This window comes from Phocoena sinus, chromosome 19 (assembly GCF_008692025.1).
Source record: "Phocoena sinus isolate mPhoSin1 chromosome 19, mPhoSin1.pri, whole genome shotgun sequence".
NCBI classification, from domain to species: domain Eukaryota; kingdom Metazoa; phylum Chordata; class Mammalia; order Artiodactyla; family Phocoenidae; genus Phocoena; species Phocoena sinus.
In genome coordinates, this window is record NC_045781.1 from 52,105,034 (window position 1) to 52,129,116 (window position 24,083).

Sequence of the window (24,083 nt, forward strand, 5' to 3'; positions counted from 1 at the left end):
ATGAGTAGAACCTGTTAACTGCTTCTGGACTATAAAGTGTATGACCTCAAAAGGCAAAATACGCCTTTCAGTGACGGTTGTACTATAGTTATTCCTGTAAAGACAAACCAACAAAACAAAACCAAAAAACCTAAACTCAAACAGACAAGACATCACAAAAAACAGTTATGGAAAGCAGATGTTTACAAATACAGTCATATATTCTGTCTGCCCATCATTTAGGAGACGGAAAGCCTAGAGTTCAAGTACAACCTACCTTAAGCACATGCCAACTATGTAATTACAGAGCGGCTAAATGGTTATGCGTATTACAAAATGGTTCTTCAGAGCATTTCTCTACATAGCATTGTCACTTCACATTTAAAATAGAACTCATTTACAAAAGTTTAATTTATATACAACTTCAGGAGATACGCACTCGGGTAAAATGAGGGGAGAGGAAAGATGGAAGAAGGAAGAAAGTCACAGCCCCATTCCATACTTGTCTGTTTGGGATTGTCGAGTTGCCAAATAGTAGTTATAAGGTAAGACTGGAGAAAGCATGTGTGCTGACAATAATCACAGCGACATTTAAAAAAAAAAAATATTCTTAACCTGCCTCCCAAGATGAATTTTGTAGAATGGTAAGAAAAACTTCCCAGACACAGAGACGAGCATGAGGCTATAATATATGAAATATATGAAATGTGCGACAAGCATGAGGCTATATGAAATCTGGGGCACATAGGAAACAAGGGATACCGCACATCCATGGATATAAGATAAGGATACACCACCTTGGATAGAGGATATTCATTTGGACACAGGCTGGAATTTTTCTCTTATAACATTGTTTCTATTAAAGCAGATCTTTGTTGCAAGAGAAAATGCGGCAACAGACATCTGCCGGGTTCAAAAGATCAAGAAACGATATGGTCTACACACGCCCAGTACGCTTGGCTTAAGGCACTGGGGTTGAGGGGGCAGGAGCCCCTGCAGGTTGGCTCAGGGCTGGCATGGGGGCATCCCTGAGGGAGGCCCTTCAGATTCCCCACCATCCACTTGTCTTCCAGTGCAGAGATAAGTCAGGCAGAGGCTGAGACTGGCATTACCAGTTTGCGTTTTGTAAACGGCTAAGCAATAGAAGCAGGTAACACATTAATATCGGGGCTTTGAGAGCACATCAAAACCCATACAATGAGGTTCAATTTCCCCTGATTATACTACAAAAAAGCACCAGGGGAGAGGGGGAGAGAAATGTGTACGAGAAGACGAGGAGGAGTAGGAAGAGACTGGGGTTGGGGCAGGAGGGAGAGAGGGAAGAGAAGATGAACAATTTTCAGACGGTGCTTATTCCCAGGGAATTACATCATGGCAACTCAGAGGAGTCTGTGAGTGGGAACGGCCATAACAACTCTGCTCACCGTGAGGGACGGCAAGAGAGGTCTTGGGAACACTTTGGTCTCCAGCGTTTGCGGCCTGTTTTCCGGCTTGGCCGCTGTGAGAACGCACTGTGGGGTTTTCACGGGAGGTCTTGGCTCCCTGGCTTTGAATTTGGCTTTGTAGGTCTGCGCTCCTTGTTTCTGCACAAGCTGCAGGGTGGCGAGATAGCGAACACTGTTGTGGTGGGGAGGGCACACCAGGTGTTTTCCAGGCAGGAGGGACCAGGGCAGGCAGCAGGGCTCGGGACCGGCCAGCAGGGATGTCCGGGCCACCGGGGTGGGGAAAGGCTGCGTTTCCTTCACCTTGTGGTGCTTGGCCAGCTCAATGGGCCTCTTCTCACCTGTCCCGTCAACTGTTTTCACCCCATATGCACAAGCCACTTGCTCATCCTTCGCCACGCTCGGCCCCTTCTCTTCCTGCTGTAAGAAAAAGTTCTGACTCTTCTTACCTGGCACATCCAAGCCATTTGGGGGTGAAGACTTCAGGGCAGGTAGAACTAAAAGGGCCTTGGAAGTCAAGGAGTCTGCCATGGAGGCACTTCCGTCAGCGCCTCCGCTGGGGCTTCCGGGATCGTTGCCCCTCACAGACTCGGGAGTGGCCCAGTCTTTCAGGCACCAAATAAACTCTTTCATTTGCAGACTTTTTTTCTCTCCCTGACTGTAAGTGGGAAAGCAGATCCTGTTAACCTTCCGGTAGGCAGTGTTGGGGCCTGGCGGGGGGCCCGGAGTCTGGGAGAGGCTGCCTCCATCCTTCTCCGGCCCTGCCTTAGCCAGAGCTGAAGTCCTCGACTCCAACTTCCCGGCCTCCGACTGAAGCCTGGCCTCCAGGCTCCCTTGGGAGAGGCTGACACAGAGTAAGCAGCTGCTGGCACTTTCTCCCATCTTCGCCTTTTTAAGCTTCTTCCTGGGCCAGATGCAGGCAGTTGGAGAAATCCTTCCCCAGCCTCGGACCTGCAAATAAAACAGCGTGTTGCTCTCAGCTGAGCTGCCTAGACTCCAGTTGCCCCTACTTTGGCCCCATTCCCAGTTTGGCTGTCCTATTTAAATCAATATTTCTCTAAAAATTGACTTAAATGTTTTTTTTGTTTGTTTTTTTTTTTGCGGTACGCGGGCTTCTCACTGCAGTGGCCTCTCCCGTTGCGGAGCACAGGCTCCGGATGCGCAGGCTCAGCGGCCATGGCTCACGGGCCCAGCCGCTCCGCGGCATGTGGGATCTTCCCGGACCGGGGTACGAACCCACGTCCCCTACATCGGCAGGCGGACTCTCAACCACTGCGCCACCAGGGAAGCCCGACTTAAATGTTTTAGTTTTAACTTTTCATGCCTAGTTTAGCCTCATACTCAGCAATAGTATTTGTAACAGTATTTTTAAAGACGAAAATACTAAGCGATAGTATCTATAAATGGCCACATTGATGTGCTGACTCTACATTTTTTTAGATGCGCGTTAAAGTCGATTCAGAATTATTAAAATAAAATCAAAACTGTTTGTTCTTGTCCTCTCTGCCAGCCTTTCTTGTACTGCAGGGTCTGTTTACCACACCCGGGAGACTGCTGCTCGGAGAGGCTGAAGAAAAGGCAGAGGAGCAGAGGCAGACGCAGGGTCATCAGGGCCCAGGCACACCGATGCCCGCGGCCACACCCGGAGTCCCCTGGCTGACCCTGCCACAGAGGTCACAGGTAAACAGAGCTGTTAGATAAAAACACAAGACCACATTCGGGATATACTTACACTAATTAGGTTTACCGAAAGCCAAGTTCACCTGGGTGCCTTGTGTTTTCATTTGCTAAATCTGGCAACCTTATATGTTAAAAAAAAAAAAAAAGCAAAAATAGCTCCCACGATTTTACTATGTTCCAGGCACTGAGCTGAGGATCTCTTGGCATTCGTTCGTTTAATCCTCACAGGAGTGCTACAGTTTAGGTATTCTGATATCCAGGTTACAGAGGAGGAAACTGAGGCTCAAAATATCCTTACAGCCAACAAGTGCTGGCACATTCAGGAGGTCTGTGCGTCCCCAAGCAGAGGACAAGGAGAGCCTGTGAGGAGCAGCATTGTCTCCTGGGCCTGAAGATGGGGCCAGCCTCTGGTCCTCCTGCACAAAATCATCCCTTTCCCATCATCCCCTTTTCACCCTCCACACCCTCTCACCTCACGTGTTCAGCTCCCCAAATTCCTGTTAGAAATTCATAAGTGTCAAGAAAAACCCCTTTTTATATTTTTTTTATTTTTTAAAGGGAACTTTTTATTTATGGCTGCATTGGGTCTTCTTTGCTGCGCGGGCTTTCTTTAGTTGCAGCGAGCAGGGGCTACACTTCCTTGCGGTGGGTGGGTTTCTCATTGCAATGGATTCTCTTGTTGCGGAGCACGGGCTCTAGGCACGCAGGCTTAAGTAGTCGTGGCACGAGGGCTCAGTAGTTGTGGCTCATAGGGTCTAGAGCGCAGGCTCAGTAGTTGTGGCGCACAGTCTTAGTTGCTCCGTGGCAGGCAGGATCTTCCCGGATCAGGGCTCGAACCTGTGTCCCCTGCATTGGCAGGCGGATTCTTAACCACTGGGCCACCAGGGAAGCCTGCAGCATCACTTTTTTAAAAAGTCTAGTAAGTGCTATTGGAGTCCGATACTTTCTTATTCCCCAGACCTAACTCTTCCCAAAGACGTGCTGCTGAAGCCTTGAATATGTTCTCATAAAAAAAAAAAAACGATTTTCTTTAGCATAGTGAAGTCCCAGTTCTTGGACGGCTACAAGGCTGCTGCCCAGCACTGCACGCTGAGTCAGCCTGAGCACATCTTCCCCAGCTTCCCCCTCCCTCTGCCTCTGTTCAGGGAATCCTGTCCCTTCACGTGCTGCAGGGTCAGCACTGCATCTTCAAGAGGACCGTGCTGCTTGCCTCGCACCTCACTGCTCTCGACCCTGGCTCCCCAGGTGGTTTTCCAGCTTTTACAGAAAAGCAAGGGTCCCAGCCCATTTGCTAATAGGTCCTCAGGCTGACAGCCTCTCTCCAGATGGTGGCTTTGGTGGAGTGAGGCAAGTCGCTTGGTCCCCACCTCCACCCAGGCAAGGGGATTTGTCTCCAGGCTGTGTGTGTGGAAAAGGCCAACTCTGGCTTAATGGGATGTTGAGTGAGGGGAGCCTAAAATGTGGAGCAACCCCTGAGCTTTTGTCTTTCTGAATCTATTAAACAGGTCCAACTGAGTCAGCGAAGGCTCCCCAGTTGCCTGACCCTAAGAGTCACCTGAGCTGCTTTTCAAAATCCAGATTCCCGAGGCCCACCCCAATCTACTAAGCCAGTACTCAGGGGAGGGGCTTGGGAAGGGTCAGGGAATTCCTGGGAAGGTAGACTTTAAAAAGCACCCCAGGGACTTCCCAGGTGGTGCACTGGTTAAGAATCCTCCTACCAATGCACGGGACATGGGTTTGATCCCCCATCTGGGAAGATCCCACATGCCGCCAAGCAGCTATGCCCATGCGCCACAACTACTGAGCCTGCGTGCCACAACTACTGAAGTCCGCGTGCCTAGAGGATATGCTGCGCAACAAGAGAAGCCACCTCAGTGAGAAGCGTGCAGTGAAGAGTAGCCCCCGCTCGTCACAACTAGAGAAAGCCCGCATGCAGCAACGAAGACCCAACACAGCCAAAAATAAATTAATTAAAAAATAAAATAAATATATCTTTTTTTAAAAAATAAATAAAATAGAAAGCACCCCACACGGGAGTTCCCTGGCAGTTCAGTGGTTAGGACTTGGCGCTTTCACTGCAGAGGCCCCGGGTTCAATCCCTGGTCCAGAAACCAAGATCCAGCAAGCTGCAAGGCACAGCCAAAAAAAAAAAGGCACCCCTTGGGTCGAGGCTGATACAGAGGATCTACATCTCCAGGGTGTTCACATGGCCGGGCAGGGGATCCAAGTCCCAGGGCAGGGGGCAATGACACCTTGCCTTTTTGGTCCTTACAGGTGAGGTGTCACAGGTAAGCTAGGTGTTTCCAAAAAGGTCTGGATGTCTGCCAGGACTTCGAGCCCAGCTGCAGTGCAAGGTGACTGTGCCTCCCTCCTGACTGAGTGTCCACAGAGTCCCCAAGTGGTATGGGCGTCCACAGGCTGCCACGGGGAGAAACAGCAGGGTAGTGATAGGAAAGGCTCCTGCACTGGGTCAGCCTGAGTCAACATTGTGCAGCCTTGAGGCATCCCATCACCTGCCTCCTGTGAGATCCCTTGGCTCTGCAAGCGTAAGAAACTCTCACGAATTGCTACCAGCAAAGTGTTCTCTGTCCTCCTTTAAATGCTGGCCCAGGGGTCCCTGGCACCAGCACAGAAAGGGTCAGGGGGCCATGAGCCAGTGCAGGAAGCCAGCCTTTGCAGGGGGCGGGGACAGACCTCAGTCAACCCTCCTGAGGCAAGGCTGTCTGAGAGGTGGGGTAGGGCTGGGTGGGCAGGGGTCGGGGGCTGGACAGAGAGAGCAAAGAGTAGCAGGCAGCAGGCAGGAGGAAATGGTCATACCAGACAGAGTGTGAACAGCAAACGTACTCTCAGCATGGGGCATGGGGCAATTTTTCCAATTAAAAGAAAATTCTTTTCCAACAGCCCTTGGATGTATATTTCAAAGTAATTACCTTGAATAGTAAACTGAACCTTCTAACTTCTAAGCTTAGAAAGTTTTCCATGCTTAAATAGAACTCTCTACCACCTTGACTTACCTGATCTGGGGGTGTGTGTATGGAAGGTCATAGGTCATATACGCTTAACGAGGTGGCGGGGGGCGGCGTACAGTAGAGAGAGCACCAGAGGAGGCTCCGAAGACACATTCTTGCAACTGTCAAGTGGACTTGGGTAGAGTCACTCTGCCTTATTTTGGCCTCAGTTTCCATATTTATAAAATAAACCAATTAGATCAAGGTTTCTCAACATTGGCTACCAACATTGGGAGCTATTTATGGGTTGCATGTTTGTGTACCCTCCCCCGGCAAATTCCTATGTTGAAACCCTAATCCCCAGTGTGATGGTATTTGGAGGTGGGTGTTTGGGAGGTGTTAGGGTTAGATGAGGTCAAGATGGCAGGGCCCTCATGATGGGATTAGTGCCCTTATAAGAAAAGGAGGGGACTTCCTGGCGGTCCAGTGGTTAAGACTCCACACTGCCACTGCAGGGGGCAAGGGCTTGATCCCTGGTTGGGGAACTAAAGATTCTGCATCCCGCATGCTGCATGGCACAGCCAAAAAATAATAAAATAAAATGAAACAGGGCTCTCACCAAGAACACAACCATGCTGGGACCCTGACCTCTGACTGAGAAATAAATGTCTGTTGCTTAAGCTACCCAGTCTATGGTATTCTATTACAGCAGCCCAAGCTAAGACAAGGCTGGATCATTTCTTTTTTCTTTTTTTTTTTGGCTTCGTGGCATGTGGGATCTTAGTTCCCCCACCAGGGATCGAACATGTACCCCCTGCAATAGAAGGACAGAGTCTTAACCACTAGACCGCAAGGGAAGTCCCAAGGCTGGACCATTTATTGTGGTGGGAGCCACCCTGGGCATTGTAAGCACCCCTGGCCTCTACCCACTACATCCAGTAGCATCCCCTCTCCCTCCCCACCAGTTGTGACACTAGCAGGTGAGAATCACTGGATTAGACCAAATTCCCTTACAGTTCTAAATTTAGAAGTGTATTTCTATTACTGATTCTAAGAATAGTTTAAGAATAAACCCACAGGGTTCTGAGTAGAACCACCAGGATAAAAATCTCAGGTCTCTTGGGGGATTAATTAAGTAGCTTGGGTTAAGTTAAGTAGCTTGGGTTCTGGAGTCCCAGAGGCTGTCTCACATAATATTATGCCTCACATAATACCTGCCTCACAGAACTATTGAGAAGGTGAATGAATTGATGTACATAAAGCATTCAGTACTGTGCTTGCCAATACTGAGTGGCCATAAATACTCAATAAAAGGTACAGCTGTTATCATCATTAACATTCTACCTCTGTTCCAAAAGCTTTCTATATTTCATCACTTACACTTTTTTTTTTTTGGCAATAGTAACTATTTTTGAAAATAGTAAAAGAAAAGGCTTGTGTCAAAACACTGACATGCAAGAGACCTAACTCAAGAAAATACTCACTGCTTCCTCCCATCCAGTTCCAATGACAAACTCTTTGGCTTCTTCATCTTGTTCAAGTGTAATGTCACTGATATTGAGAAGACAACAAACGTGATTCTTTTCACTTCTTTCATCTGGACAAGTATAGATTAATTCAGTTTCTTCTGTGCTTTGAATTTCATTATTTTCACTATTTTCTAATTCAGTCTCGTTTTTCAGACTGAGATCCATTACTGTGATGGTTGCTTAAAGTCTTTAACATCTTCTTCCTGTGGTTTGAAATGCAAATTGAACTTAGCATTTAGTATTGTTTTTTGTTTTTTGTTTTAAAAGCAATTCAACAACTCAGGCGAAATATCTTCAAGATATGTTCAGGAATAGACAGAATATTACAAAATCATCCTTTGCCAGCTATTGACATTGTAAAAAATAAGGCTAATTTTAAAGACTGATGGATTTAAAGACCAAAGTTGGAAGTGAAGAAAAGAGGGTAGAAAGATGTTACCACAGACTCTGTCTCTCGTGATGGGGTACCAAGTGCCCCGACAGAGTAGGAATGTAGGGTTAAGCATCCCTACCCTCCACTCCCAAAACATCCAAATGATGCTGTGCTAATATGAAGAGAACCATCGTGCTATGTGTGACTGATGCATCCCAGCCACCTCCTCTGTCCTGTCCGAACAGCCTGGATGTCGGCTTGGGGATCCTTTGGCATCTGAGGAAGCTGGTGGAGAATGTGGTCAAAGCTAAGTCAATTGGTTCACCCTCATCCACCCTATATGAAGGTGTCCACATAGAGAGGGGAACTCTGGACACAGACATGCTTAGAGGGAAGGCAATGTGAGGAGACCCAGGGACGAGACGGTCATCAACAAGTCAAGGAGAGAGGCCTGGAACACATCCCTCCCTCACAGCCTCAGAAGGTACCAACCCAGGGGGAGGGATAAATTAGGAGTCTGGGATTAACATATACACACTGCCATGTGTAAAACAGATAACCAGCAAGGACCTACTCTATAGCACAGGGAACTATACTCAATATTTTATAATAACCTATAAGGGAAAAGAATCTGAAAAAGAATATATATATTCTTTCTGAAAAAGAGTATATATATTATAGATATAATTATATATTATATCTATTATATATATATATATATATATATATAAAACTTAATCACTTTGCTGTACACCTGAAAGTAACACAACACTGTAAATCAATTATACTTTGATATAACAAAAAAAAAGTGAGGGACTTCCCTCGCGGTCCAGTGGTTAAGACTCTGCACTCCCAACGCAGGGGGCACAGGTTCGATCCCAGGTCAGGGAACTAAGATCCCACATGCTGCACAGCGTGGTCAAAACAAACAAACAAACAAAAAAAGTGAAAAGACAACCCAGAAAAAAAAAAGAAGGAACGAACCCTGCCAACACCTTGACTTTGGACTCCAAGTCTCTAGAACTGAGACGGTAAACTTGTGTTGTCTCTGGTGCTTCGTGGTGGCAGTCCTAGCGAACTGATAGAGTAGGTGGTGGTGATGATGGTGTCGGTGGCTGTGGTGGTGGTAGGTGGTGGTGATGATGATACTATCTTTAGCTGATGTTTTTCCAGCTTGAAAAATAGGACTTGGCATTCATAAGCCAGCCAAAGTGTTAGGAAAGTAATAATCCTTATCAGGAGAGCACAGACTCGGGTTCCAATCAGCCAGGGTTCCAATCCTATGTCCTAGCTGTCTGTTTTGTTGGGCGAGTTACTTCTCCAGGTCTGTTTGCTCATCTATAAAGCCAGCATGATTGTAATACAGTCCCACAGATGGGTTCCTCCTGGGGACCCCGCAAGCTGTGTGGATGGACTCTAATGCCCAGGCAATGACCACCAATATTACATCAGCACAATGGCTGCTGATGAATGGCCATGGCCTTCCTGAGGAAAACTTTGCTTGTAATGAGACAAAGGCCACTGGGGACCACACGCCTTGCTCTCTCACCCCAAAGTGACCCCTGCCAGAAGCATACATTTTCACTTTCTGTCTAGGTAGAGATCAGCAACTTCTTATAACAATATCTGTTTAATTACCATTTTGGCTTTTTCACATAGGCTTAAAATGGCATTTTGATGCTAATAAAGTTCCATTTACCTATGGAAGGTCAAATATCTTTGGGCATCCTAATCTTTTCCAATATGACATCAGAGGAAATGAATGAAAGCTGAAAGGGAAAGAAATGATATTACAAGTGACTGAAAACTAGAAGTGCTATCCTGTTTCCAAACAGAAGTATGATTAAGGACCAGACAGATTGTGCAAACCAGCCTGGGCCTTTCATATTGTGAAATTTCACTTCAGTTGCTGCCCAGGCCAAAGAAGCTCCTATAAGTACACTCATACCATTGTAATTTTGAATTACAAATGCAAATACCACAGAACCCATAGACTTAACAGGTGTACAACTGGAAAGAAAAAAAGCAGAGAATCAAAAGCGAAGTCATTTCTTAAATAATAAAAGAAATTTGAACTTGAGGTTAATAGAGCAAAGAAATAGATACTGTTTAGGAGAGATTAAGTATAGTTAGAATGTTCAAATCAATAAGAAAAATGTTCTGTGCTTGAAGTATCTCCACTGACAAGGTGCTCACTACCTAAAGAGACTGTTCCAATGGCAAAGTACTCTAATTTACTGATTCCTGATCATGGCTGCACCTTGGAATCATCTGGGGAACTTTATAAAAAGTAAAAATGCCCAGACTATACCCACAGAAATTCTGATTCTTGTCGGTCTGTGCACAGCCTGGCCATCAAAATTTTTAAAATCACCCTAGATGATTGTAAAATCCTGCAAAGTTGGAGAACTACCACTTTGTTAGAAAGAGCATCCTTATATTGAACCAGGACTTCTTTCCCTGCCCATTCAACATCGTCCACTCCCTGGTCCTCGTTTTGCCCTCCAGACCAAGGCAGGAAGCCTTCCCATCCACGGATGGGTTTCTGGAGGTCTATGATGCCTCTGCAAACGCTCAATCATTTTTGGGGGGAAGGGCTTGTATCAGAGGTACAAAGCAGTCTGTCACTACAGAGGATTGAAGAATCATTGATCCAGAGACTGGCCACTGCCTCAGCCTCCCAACAGCCCTATGAAAATGCTCCATGTACTCTTCTCTCTTACAGGTTAACCATCTCCAGTTCCTCCATCTACTTCTCACATGTCAAGAGAATACGTGAAATCTGAGGGGAAGACTATATCCCTATCTCCATCTCTATATCTAGAGAGGAGAACCACAGAGGCCAAAGATGTGGTATTAGGTGAGCCCCCCCTTTTTTTTTTGGCAGCGTTGGGTCTTTGTTGCTGCGCGCGGGCTTTCTCTAGCTGCGGAGAGCGGGGGCTACTCTTGGCGGTGCAAGGGCTTCTCACTGCGGTGGCTTCTCTTCTTGTGGAACATGGGCTCTAGGCTCACAGGCTTCAGTAGTTGTGGCTCACAGGCTCAGTAGTTGTGGCACACGGGCTTAGTTGCTCCGCAGCCTGTGGGATCTTCCTGGACCAGGGATCGAACCTGTGTCCCCTGCATTGGCAGGCGGATTCTTAACCACTGCACCACCAGGGAAGTCCCAAGCCCCTATTTTAGAGTCAGTAGAGGGAATTCACTGGTGGGTCAGTGGTTAGGACTCCACGCTCCCACTGCAGGGGGCACAGATTCGATCCCTGGTCGGGGGACTAGGATCCCTCATGCCACAGCCAAACAAACAAACAAAAAGAAACAAACAAAAATCAAGGACAACAACAAAAACTAGAGTAAGTTAGAAGATGGACCTGGTGAAGGCACCAGAAGAGGTTCCAGTCACATTATATTACCAAGTGCCAAAGGAAACCCAGGTAACAACAATAATTTAATAATAAAACTTACTGTTACATAGCCCTTACTATGTGCCAGGCACTGCTATATGCACTTTACCTATTCATTATAAATACATTTTTATTGGGCTGGCCAAAAAGTTCGTTCGGGTTCTCCTGTAACATGTTACGGAAAAACCTGAACGAATTCTTGGCCAACCCAATATAAGTACTTTGCTCATTTAATGGGGGATCATGGGAACTATACTGACTCCTTATGACTGAAAACAAAGTATCATCTCTGAGTTGGTAAATGCAGTATTCTTAGTCAAATGGTCAGATTACTGCATACCAGATTGCTAGGTGCTCCTCTGGAACACTGGTGTTCTCAAGCTGCTCCACTACTAAAACAGAATATTGGTGGTCTTTTCCTAATTAGAAAAAATTCATTAAGTGTAAAGAATCATCTTAATTTTCAGTTTTCCTCCTATAAACACGCCTTCAAGATTTTTAAAAATATTTAATTAGTTTATTTATTTTGGCTGCATCGGGTTTTAGTTGCAGCACGTGGGATCCTGTTGCAACATAGTTGCGGCATGCAGACTCTTAGTTGTGCCACGCAAGCGGGATCTAGTTCCCTGACCAGGGATTGAACCTGGGCCCCCTGCACTGGGAGCTCAGAGTCTTACCCACTGGACCACCAGGGAAGTCCTGTGCCTTCGAGATTTATTGCCCATTCTTGTCCTCCAGCTCATGTAAGAGATGACAAATAGAAATGTGCAAGAAGCAATCAAAGGTCAACTGAAAGAGTGGATATGTGATTTCTTACAAATTACATGCAGTTTTCCTTTTATGTTGGAATGCAGAAATCTGCAGTGATATAATACTCATTTTCTGATGATAAAATTATGCCTTGTTTATAGATTTGAAGTAAATCAGAACTCATGTTCTTCCACTTCTTGATTTCCATGGACCTTTACAACCTGATTTGGTTTAAGAATCACTGGTGTAAAGTATACATAAAAGTCCATATGTTTTCCAAGAAAATTACATCAAGGAAACACAAAGATCACAGTGAAAATGCTCCCATGGGAAAATTCATTTGCAGATGCAACTAGAAGATTGGATTTGGAGTACAAAGCAGGAAGGCACACAGAGGTATGCCAGAAGGTATTAAATTCTCTGACATACGCTATTGAAGTGGCTAGAACTGAAATGTACAAAGAAGAAAATTTTGACTGAGGTGCAAGCCCCGAAAGTACATGTTTGGATAAACAAGAATAAACCCAAAGAAAAACTGATCCAAGGAACTTAAGATATGTGGAAATGAAATAAAGAAAATGAATGAGAGTCTAAGGGCCTATGGAAATTCAGTATGATACAGAAAATATCATTTCTAGTAGCATTTAAAGTAAACAGAAATGGGATCTCCCTGGTGGCGCAGTGGTTAAGAATCCGCCTGCCAATGCAGGGGGCACGGGTTTGAGCTCTGGTCCGGGAAGATCCCACATGCCGCGGGGCAAATAAGCCCGTGTGCCACAACTACTGAGCCCGCATGCAACAACTACTGAAGCCCGTGCTCCTAGAGCCCATGCTCTGCAACAAGAGAAGCCACTGCAGTGAGAAGCCCCCGCTCGCGGCAACTAGAGAAAGCCTGCATGCAGCAACGAAGACCCAGCGCAGCCAAAAATAAATAAATTTGCAAAAAAAAAAAAAAAACAGAAATGGAAAGAAAATGATCAGCAAAAAACCTGTAAAGTAGGTTATTATTTTACCAATTAAACATAAGCTGTTATGATTTGCTTCAAAAGTCCTGAAAGGGGGTGGGTGTGGCCATGGTTAGAGAGAGAATGAGGAAATAAAAGTAGCCACAAATTCTGTTTGTTGTAGAAGGGTATGAGGACACGGAGGTTAATTGCACTATTCTCTCTATTTTTATGTCACTGTGAAATTTTCCATAATAACATGTTTTTTTTAAGCCATCGTGTTATCAGAATATGGTGGAGGTGAGCGAAGCATGAATTTTGACCTTAAGCAAACTGAAGTAAATGTATCAAAGAATAGATTACATGGTTTGTATAATTTTAAGCTGGAGTAAAGACCTTGAAGAGGGATTTACAAAAAGAGAACAGATGTACCACAAAGTCAAAAATATCAGAGAATAAAGCTTTCGAAGGTGACTTGGAGACACTCCATAAATAATCGGCCAATTACTCACAAGTCAAAGTACTCAAAGCCTTCTCATTGAATTTACTGAATGCAAAAGAAAGGGCTTGAAATGCAGAGGAAAAAAAAGTAGACGTTACCTTCCAGATCTCTGACCCCGCACTATGATGGTGTAGTTTGTTAATGAAGAAGTACAGAGACTACCAAATGCCTTTTTGTTATACATCTGGCAAAATCAATGGAGCTTTGACAGACTAACCAATCTGTAACTTAGAATACAAAGTGTCCTGCTCCTGAGATGAACAAAGATTTCCATTAAGCTGCCACTGGCCGGTGGCAGAGGCACACCGCTATTACAGCGGAGTCCAGCGAAAGGACACGCCTTCTGTTGCTATGCTCATGGATGTGTTGGATGAAAGTTAAAATAGGGTGGCAGGGGTTGAAATTCTTGTAAACCGGGAACAATGACCATATCTACTATTTGCAAATAAATAATGCTGCCCAGAGAGAAACCCACGTGGAAAGAGGAGATCCCCCCACAATCCCAACCAAGAACACAAAGACATTTCCAAAAGGCTAGTAGCTGAAGAGAAGCTAAGAAAAGGGATAGCAGAAGACACAAGAAGAGACAGATAGAGTATGCTATATTATTACATAAAGAAACTTTGTATTTCCTTGGTCAAGAAGGTGATAATGTAGTTACTTTATCATTTTAACAAAAGTAGAAATGGGTCTATTTGAAAATGCCTATAAAACTCTGAATTTGTGTTTGTTTTGTGTGTGTTTGCCCCCGATATGGCTTAAGCTGTCAGGTTCTTTTTGGAAAAGGTTGCCCTGGCAGCCTTACCAGGGTATACTTCAGTTTGACATGGTCACTGTCTGTTAGCCTCAGCTACCTAGTTTTAGTCAAGATAGTCAAGGTTATCCTGCAATAACAGGCAATCCCAGGGGTTTTTTTCCAGTGGTAAAAAACAACATAAATTTATTTCTAACTCATGCTACATGTCCACTGTATGATGTTTTGGACCCTGCGGCACATTTTCCTCACTCTGGAACTTGAACTGTTGGAGACACCATCCTGGGAAACCGTAGCCAACTGCGATGGCAGAATGTGATGGCAAACATGGGGAATCACTGGCTCTTATTTATTTATTTATTTGTGGTACACGGGCCTCTCACTGCTGTGGCCTCTCCCGCCGCGGAGCACAGGCTATAGATGCGCAGGCCCAGCGGCCATGGCCCACGGGCCCAGCCGCTTTGCGGCACGTGGGATCCTCCTGAACCGGGGCACTGAACCCGCGTCCCCTGCATCGGCAGGTGGACTCCCAACCACTGCGCCACCAGGGAAGCCCTCACTGGCTCTGAGATGTTTCTGCCTAGAAGTAACTCATATGACTTCAGTCCCCATGTGATTAATTGGAACAAGTCACAAGGTACTGCTTAGCTTCAAGGAGAAGTGGAGATAATACTTCCTCCTCTATCTCCAGAAGGAAAAGGAAGCCAGATTTTGGTGCCCAGTAGTAATGTCTTGGTTCCACACTGGTCTGGTATCATCAGAGGTGAGATACAAAGCAAATGACCTTTAATAACTATAAATATCGCTACCTAAAATGTAGACATTTGTGGTCTTTGAAAATAAAGTCCAGGGACCCTGGAAATGGGAAGTCCTAGATCTTGGGAAGATAGGACTATAAAGTTAAAATTATTTTCTTAAAACTGTTTTCAATTTTCGGGATTCAAAAACGTATGTGAAAATACAAAGGCCCAAGAATAGATAGACAATCCCAAAGAAGAAGTTGGAGGAATAACTGCTGAATATCAAGATATGAATCTAGAGCAGGATTTATTATAGATATTAACAAACTGGTTTTAAAATTTATTAGGAAATGTAAAAGGAACTATAATAGCTAAAACCATTATGAAAATGAAGAACAAAATGGAGGAATCACATTACCCAGTTTAAAAAATTACCATAAAACTATAGGAATCAGTATGGTATTTTGTTGTGGTCATCCATTTACAATGCTTGGTGTCAGTTTATTTAGCTCTTGTAAAAATAAAATACAGTGTGTGTGTGTGTGTGTGTGTGTGTGTGTGAAGAAAAAAAAAAGAAAGAAAAATGTTCTGGAAGTGGATGGTGGTGATGGGTGCACCAACAATGTGAATGTACTTAATGCCACTGAACTGTACACTTAAATATAGTGAAGATGGTAAGTTTTACATTAGGTATATTTTATCACTATTTTTTAAAATAAAGAATAATACCTTTTTAAACTTAAAAACAAAACAAACAAACAAACAAAAATTACCATAAAACTATAGGAATCAGTACGGTATTGGTGAATGCAGAGACAAACAGATCAATGGGCCAGAATAAGGGGTTCAAAAATATGCCCACATAAACACAGCCAATTGATTTTTGACAAAGATGCAAAAAAAATTAAGTGCAGAAAGAAGTCTTTCAACAAGAATGTTGCAATAACTGGCCATTCATATGCAAAAAAACTCAAAATGGATCATAGATCTAAATATAAACCATAAAACTATATAACTTTTAGAAGAAAATACAGAAAATCTTTAAGAACTGGGGTTAGGCAAAGTCTTCTAGACATGACACCAAAAGCATGATCCATAAAATAAATAAATAAATAGATAGATAAACTGTAGATAGATAGATAGATAGATAGATAAACTGGTCCTCATTAAAATTATGAACTTTCACTCTGCCAAAGGCTCTGTTGGAGAATGAAAAGAGACAAGCTACAGACTGGGAGAAAATATTTGCAAATCGCTTATTTGATAAAGGACTTCTATCCAGAATATGTAAAGAACTCTGCAAACTCAATAGTAAGAAAATAACAACAAATAGAAAATTGAAAAATTATTTTTGCCAAATACAAGATGGACAAAACACTTGAACAGACTCTTCACCAAAGAGGATATAATAAGCACATACTTCTTAGAGGGACAAATGGCATTCACCCACCCAAGATTGAGCAATAACAGGTCTGTGATGCCTAGCTCAGTGTGTGCCTACCCTATGCTGGAAGACGCGGGTAACCTGTTGAACCCCATTTGTGATGGGGATCAGGGATCGCAATTATTCCCCATTAAAAAAAAAGCACATAAAAAGACATTCAACATCATTAGCCATTAGGGAAATGCAAATTAAAACCACATATTAAAATGGCTAAAATTAAAAATAGTGACCCAGAAATCCCACTACCGGGGATATACCAAAGCAACCTAAGTGTCCATTGACAGATGAATGGATAAAGAAGATGTGGCACATATATACAATGGAATATTACTCAGCCATAAAAAGAAGCGAAACTGAGCTATTTGTAGTGAGGTGGATGGACCTAGAGTCTGTCATACAGAGTGAAGTAAGCCAGAAAGAGAAAAACAAATACCGTATGCTAACACATACATATGGAATCTAAAAAAAAAAATAAAAGGCTCTGAAGAAAGTAGGGGCAGGACAGGAATAAAGAGGCAGGTGTAGAGAATGGAATTGAGGACACGGGGAGGGGGGAGGGTAAGCTGGGACGAAGTGAGAGAGTGGCATGTACCTATATACACTACCAAATGTAAAGAGATAGCTAGTCGAAGCAGCCACATAGCACAGGGAGATCAGCTCGGTGCTTTGTGACCACCTAGAGGGGTGGGATAGGGAGGGTGGGAGGGAGACGCAAGAGGGAGGAAATATGGGGATATATGTATATGTACAGCTGATTTACTTTGTTATAAAGTAGAAACTAATACACCATTGTAAAGTAATTATACTCCAATAAAGATGTTTATATATATATATATATATATATATATATATATATATATAAATAGACAATACCAACTGTTGGCAGGGACGGCAGCAACTGGAATTCTCCTACATTGCTGGTAGAAATGCAAAATGGTAAAGCCCCTCTAGAAAACAATCCGGCAATTTCTTATAAAGGGAGACATACACTCACCAAACTACGCAGCAATCCTACTCTTGATTACTATTCTAGAGAAATTAAAACTTATATTCACACAAAATCTGTACATGAGTATTTATAGCAACTCTGTTCATAATTGCCTCAAACTGAAAACACCCCAAATATCCTTCAACAGGTGAACAGGTAAACAAACTGGTATACGCATACAATGGACCACTACTCAGCAATAAGAAGAAACAAATTATGTATAATGACATGGATGAATCTCAAAGGCATTATGCTGAGTGAAGCCAGTCATTTTCAAAAAATTGTACTGCATGCTCTACAGTATACAGGAGTGTATACTCCATATGACGTCAGAAAGACAGAACTATAGCAATGGTAGACAGATTGGTGTCTATATATATGTTAAAATTCATAGAACTTTACACAAAAAGTCAATTGAGATAGCACAACATAACCAAAATTTTGGTAAAGTTAAAAAAAAGCCTGTTGATAAAGTGTAAAATGTCGATGGTAGGAGAGTAAATGGGTATACTTTGGAAAAGAGTTTGGCATTAAAGATGAAAATTTACATTCAAAATTAACTCATAAATCACAGCAAGATCCTTTCTGACCCACCTCCTAGAGTAATAGAAATAAAAACAAAAATAAACAAATAGGACCTAATGAAACTTCAAAGCTTTTGCACAGCAAAGGAAACCATAAACAAGACCAAAATACAACCCTCAGAATGGGAGAAAATATTTGCAAATGAAGCAACTGACAAAGGATTAATCTCCAAAATTTACAAGCAGCTCATGCAGCTCAATAACAAAAAAAAACAACCCAATCCAAAAATGGGCAGAAGACCTAAATAGACATTTCTCCAAAGAAGATATACAGAACTGCCAACAAACACATGAAAGAATGCTCAACATCATTAATCATTAGAGAAATGCAAATCAAAACTACAATGAGATATCATCTCACACCAGTCAGAATGGCCATCATCAAAAAATCTAGAAACAATAAATGCTGGAGAGGGTGTGAAGAAAAGGGAACACACTTGCACTGCTGGTGGGAATGTGAATTGGTTCAGCCACTGTGGAGAACAGTATGGAAGTTCCTTAAAAAACTACAAATAGAACTACCATATGACCCAGCAATCCCACTACTGGGCATATACCTTGAGAAAACCAAAATTCAAAAAGAGTCATGTACCAAAATGTTCATTGCAGCTCTATTTACAATAGCCCGGAGATGGAAACAACCTAAGCGCCCATCATCAGATGAATGGATAAAGAAGATGTGGTACATATATACAATGGAATATTACTCAGCTATAAAAAGAAACGAAATTGAACTATTTGTAATGAGGTGGATAGACCTAGAGTCTGTCATACAGAGTGAAGTAAGTCAGAAAGAAAAAGACAAATACCGTATGCTAACACATATATATGGAATTTAAGAAAAAAAATGTCATGAAGAACCTAGGGGTAAGACAGGAATAAAGACACAGACCTACTGGAGACGGACTTGAGGATAAGGGGAGGGGGAAGGGTGAGCTGTGACAGGGCGAGAGAGAGTCATGGACATATACACACTAACAAACGTAAGGTAGATAGCTAGTGGGAAGCAGCTCCATGGCACAGGGATATCGGCTCTGTGCTTTGTGACCACCTGGAGGGGTGGGATAGGGAGGGTGGGAGGGAGGGAGACGCAAGAGGGAGGAGATATGGGGAAATATGTGTATGTATAACTGATTCACTTTGTTATAAAGCAGAAACTAACACACCATTGTAAAGCAATTATACCCCAATAAAGATGTTAAAAAAAATAACTAATGAGTAAACTATGTATAACTATGAGACATTATTCTTATATAAGTGTTATGTTAATGATTGGATCTGAGGCACAAATTGGAAGTGTACATTTTTATTAGCTGGGCCTTTGTTGTAAATGACAGAATCCTCATTGATTTTTTTTTTAATCTCATACTCCTAATTTGTCTTTCTTCCCTTCCCTCTCTTGATTGTAACCACAAGTTGTTTCTTTCTTCTTCAAAACAAACAACTTTTTATTGAAGTATAGTTGATTTAAAATGCTGTGTTATTTTCAGGTTTACAGCAAAGTGATTTATATATATATATTCCTTTTCAGATTCTTTTCCATTACAGGTTATTACAAGATATTGAATATAGTTCCCTGTGCCATAAAGTAGGTTCTTGTTTATCTATTTTATATATTCCTCATTGGTTTTTTTTTTTTTTTTTTGCGGTACGCGGGCCTCTCGCTGCTGTGGCCTCTCCCGTTGCGGAGCACAGGCTCCGGACGCGCAGGCTCAGCGGCCATGGCGCACGGGCCCAGCCGCTCCGCGGCACGTGGGATCCTCCCGCACCGGGGCACGAACCCGTGTCCCCCGCATCGGCAGGCGGACTCTCAACCACTGCGCCACCAGGGAAGCCCCTCATTGGTTTTTAATAACAAAATTATCAGAAGTTATTAGGTAGCCTACAAAATCTTCAGAGGAAGAGTGGGTCAGAAAGCCAGACTTTGAGGCTATAAAGTCAGGAAAAATTTGTTCCTGGAACTATTTATTCAAAATATGTAACTGACTCAGCTTTCAGAAATAGGACACTTGGGATTGGATTCCAAAGCTCTGCCACCCCAGCCCCAAAGTATCAAATACCTCTGCCACCATCATGACAATTTTCTTTCACCCCTTTGCAAAGGACCACTTCTTCCTGTTATTCACTTCTCAATGCATGTATTGTGAGGGTGCATCTAATTGGTGGAAACTAGGTCACATGCCAGAATCCTTGCTACAAGGTAGTACAGGGGTCTTGAGTTTTCTGTTCTACCTCAAAGAGGGTACTCATAATACGGTATATATTACCAAAATGTAAAGATGCTGGACTGCAACCAATTTCTACCATAGTATTGCAGAGTCAGTCTTATTTCTCAGGAAACTAGTTGACGAAAGATAAGCTTGAGGAAAGGAAGGACAACTAACGCTTGCCAAGTGTTTGATATCATTACGATATTAGAATAGGCAGAAGCTGAATTGCCTTTTATGACCTAGCCTCATAAGTCACATCGTTTCACTTTTGCTGGACTCACCTGGTTGACCAGCCACTGAGGTCATCCCACACACAAGAGGAGGGGACACCCACACTCCACTTCTGCATGGGAGAAGGATCAAAGAATTTGCAGACATGTTTTTCTGACTCTAAAAGTCCATGCATGCTTTTCTTCATGATATTGTGTGGAAATTCTTGTTCCTGGGAATCCAATGCCAATCAGAAAGCAGCAGTCTGATGGTTCTGGTGGTATGAGACTCTCTGTCTAGCCACATTGAGAAGGGTGCAAGGGACATCCATAACTGGTCCCTGTCTTTATTGTTCTTTATTAGAGATCAGTCTATTCAGAATGCTTCAACCCCAATTCAGAATGCTTCAACCCCACTCTAGGTGGGAAGGGACAGCTCAAAATGACTCAGTCAAACGTGCACGTTATTACTAATCAATACAAGCCACCAGCTGTCTGTGATCAAGGTTGGAAGAATGCCAGAAAAGAAAATATAATGGCTGGAGGGGAATGGAAATCATTATATTGAAAATGAACAATTCTGAGACAAAGATGACATACAAGAAACACTGGTTTCAACTCAGCTAAATAAAAATAAAAGTCAACATATATTTATATCTGGTACCTATACTGAACCTCTGAAAGAGAGGAACTCATAGTTACTGATTATTAGGATAATTTTATTAATGAGAAAACATATGGCAATGTTGGGAAAATTTCCGTGGTCACTGTGAGAAAGTTAGTTCTCCCAAAAGAGCCGTTGTCTTTCCCTACATTGCAGCCTCTCTTACAGTTGTGTTAGAGCCCTGTGACTAGTCTAGCCAGCAGAACGAGTGGAACTGATTATATCACTTCCTGGATGAGACAATTAAGAGGTAAATTGCCCCTTCAGTTCTCTCTTCTCCTCCCACTATGACCTTGGAAGTCACATGTTGAGTTGGTAGCATCACAAAATGAAGGAAGCCTGAATCCCGAGTCACAGCTTTGGGAAGAACCCCCATAAGCACTCATCAGACTATGCATGAATGATAACACACTTAATGAGTCAAGCCATTGAGATTTTAGGATCTGTCTGTTACTGCAGCAGAGCCTGACCTCTACCAATGAACACAGTCACTGAGATTGTTAGTGTCAACTGAAATTCCAAGGCCAGACCTTTCTGATTCTAGCGCTGATTCATTTAACTATTACACCTGAAGCAAAAGAAGAAACTAGCTAGCTATAACATAGTTTTAAAAATAACTGGGTGAAGAGTTACATATTAAAGGGACTAGAGTGCTATTTAATCCTGTAAGTTATCACTATTGTATATAAAGCTACATAATGATAGAAAACAAGAACTAGCTTCAGGTATGAAAGAAAAATAAATGTAGTTTTTCTATGAAAAAATACCCCCCAAAAGCATATTTCAGCACTACAGAAAGGAAGAAATTTCTATAGGTATTCTACCGTGCAAAGCCAGGCTGGTACGTATCATAAAGTCAGAGTAAAACATGAATATTACAGATTAAAAGTATCAGAATACAAGCTCCATTCTTTGGAAGACCAAGAGTGTACTTGAATCAATTCAAAGATAAAATGATTAGAGGTGGAACTAATAGTGTATAAGTGTGATTTATGTTCACGGAGAGAAACTGGGAAAAAAAAAAACAACCTGTTGCAGTAGCTTTTCTACAATATTCCTGAAAGATAATGTAGTAAATTGAATTCTGCCAATCCTCCCTCCACAAGGTTTCCCATCCTAATCTCTGGGACTATGAATATGATGCGCTATAACATCCATGAGTAAGTTATATTATGTGGCAAAAGGGACTTTATAGATATAATTATGGTTGCTAATCAGGTGACCCAAAGATAGGGAAATTATCTTGGTTTATTGGGGTGGGCCTAATCTAATGATATGAGCCGTGTAAAAGCAGAGAGTTTTCTCTGGCTAGCAGCAGGAGTAGCAGCAGCAGAAGTCAGAGATTCAAAGCACGAGAGGAATTCGAGGCACCCTACTGTCTTTGAAGAGTGCCGACACTCTTCTTTCTTTCTTTTTGCCATCCTCTTTGCCACATATTCGCTATCACCTGTCCATGCAGTCAGACTACAAATGCCTTGCCCTCTATTCCTATACCTAGTTGACATATTCTTAATCAATTAATGATGAAGGGAACGTTAATGGGCCAGAAGAGGTGAAAAGCCCAGAGTGTTGAAGTCCAAAGCAGGTTGTTTCTGTCGAAAGCAGGCTGTGATTACCTCAAAACTCCTTACCCGCTCCCTGGCTCTACGCCATGCCCACACACCTACCCCCACTTTCCTAGAAGTTTCAGGTTTCAAAGAATCTTGAATCTATATCAGAATTCCAGCCAGGGAAAGTCGGGTCTCTGGCAGCCTCACTTGGAATTCTGAAAGGTTATTCCTGTGGATCCTTATCAACATGTGTTGAATGAAGAAATCAAAGAATACAAACACTCTTAGCCATGATGGAAGTTAAGTTTCTTACTGCAGAGCTAAGTTTTATGCATATGAACTGGTTAAATAGGTCTTGAAGATTGGCCTGAGCATGCCGATCACTGGCAATATAGCTTCTAAAGGAAAATGATATTGGGACTGCGACCTAACTTACCGTCTGGGAACACAACTTGGCAGTTGAAACTTCGCCTCAAAGGTTGCACCACCCCATTCGAACAATTTGTTCACATTTTCAAGAGTATAAATGTTATCTCCCCATGTACATTATCTGTGCTTTATGCTTCTTATACACCTACAGAGCACAGCAGCTTTGATTATTCACAGAATGATTCCTAGGACAGCAGTTTCTACAACCATCCCTCCCTACCGGAACATTTCTACTCCAATCCCAGTCTCCAACTCTTCTGCTTTCTCCAGTCACATTCATTACTCACGAAGTGCCTATTAGATGCCTAACACTGGTAGTAAAATGGTAAAGCAACGCCCATCTTCCCAGCTCTCACACAGCATACAATGTACAGGAAAGTTCAAGTCTTGAAACACACACTCACTCCACCTGTAGCTCCTGAAGCCCAGGCAGTTGACACCTGGATCCTCTCTTTCCTCTAGTAGCCCCACCCCTCCCGCACAGGCCCCTCCCCTTCTTCCACGATCCTTCCTTCTTCCTCATCTAGCTCCTCCCCTTCCTCCAGCAGTTCCTACCTTGCCACAAAAGATGCTCCCCTTTTTTTTGAATTTTTAAATTTTATTTTATTTATTTTTTATACAGCAGGTTTTTATTAGTTATCTCCTTTATACATATTAGTGTATATATGTCAATCCCAATTTCCCAATCCCCTTCTTTCAATAGCTATGCCCTCCAGCAAAGCGCCCCCGCTTGCTCCACAAGCCCCACCCCTTCCCCATTGGCTGCTCCCTCACAGGCCTCCGCCCTTTCAATGGCTCCTCCCACTGCCCCACCCATTCCGCGCCCTCCTCCCCAGGCCCTCTCCGGTCTCATTCCAGTCCGGGCCCACCCTACCTCTCCTTTTTGCCTCCCCGCCTCAGAAGGCAGTTTCCTTACGAACTGGGCAGGGGGTGTCGCGCTGCAGCCCGTGGAGTGGTCTGGGGACT

The 24,083-nt window shown here is 43.2% G+C and overlaps 1 protein-coding gene across 1 annotated transcript; it reads right to left on the reverse strand.

Annotated features, from left to right (window-relative positions):
* Window positions 1-230: 230 nt before the first annotated feature.
* C19H16orf46 (chromosome 19 C16orf46 homolog) lies at window positions 231-24,083 on the reverse strand. The gene is made up of 3 exons (XM_032611813.1): window positions 23,992-24,083; window positions 7,534-7,781; window positions 231-2,372 (listed from the first exon to the last, which is right to left on the reverse strand). Exons 2-3 carry the CDS (start codon window positions 7,741-7,743, stop codon window positions 1,359-1,361), a joined length of 1,224 nt encoding a protein of 407 aa, XP_032467704.1. The 5' UTR covers window positions 7,744-7,781; window positions 23,992-24,083; the 3' UTR covers window positions 231-1,358.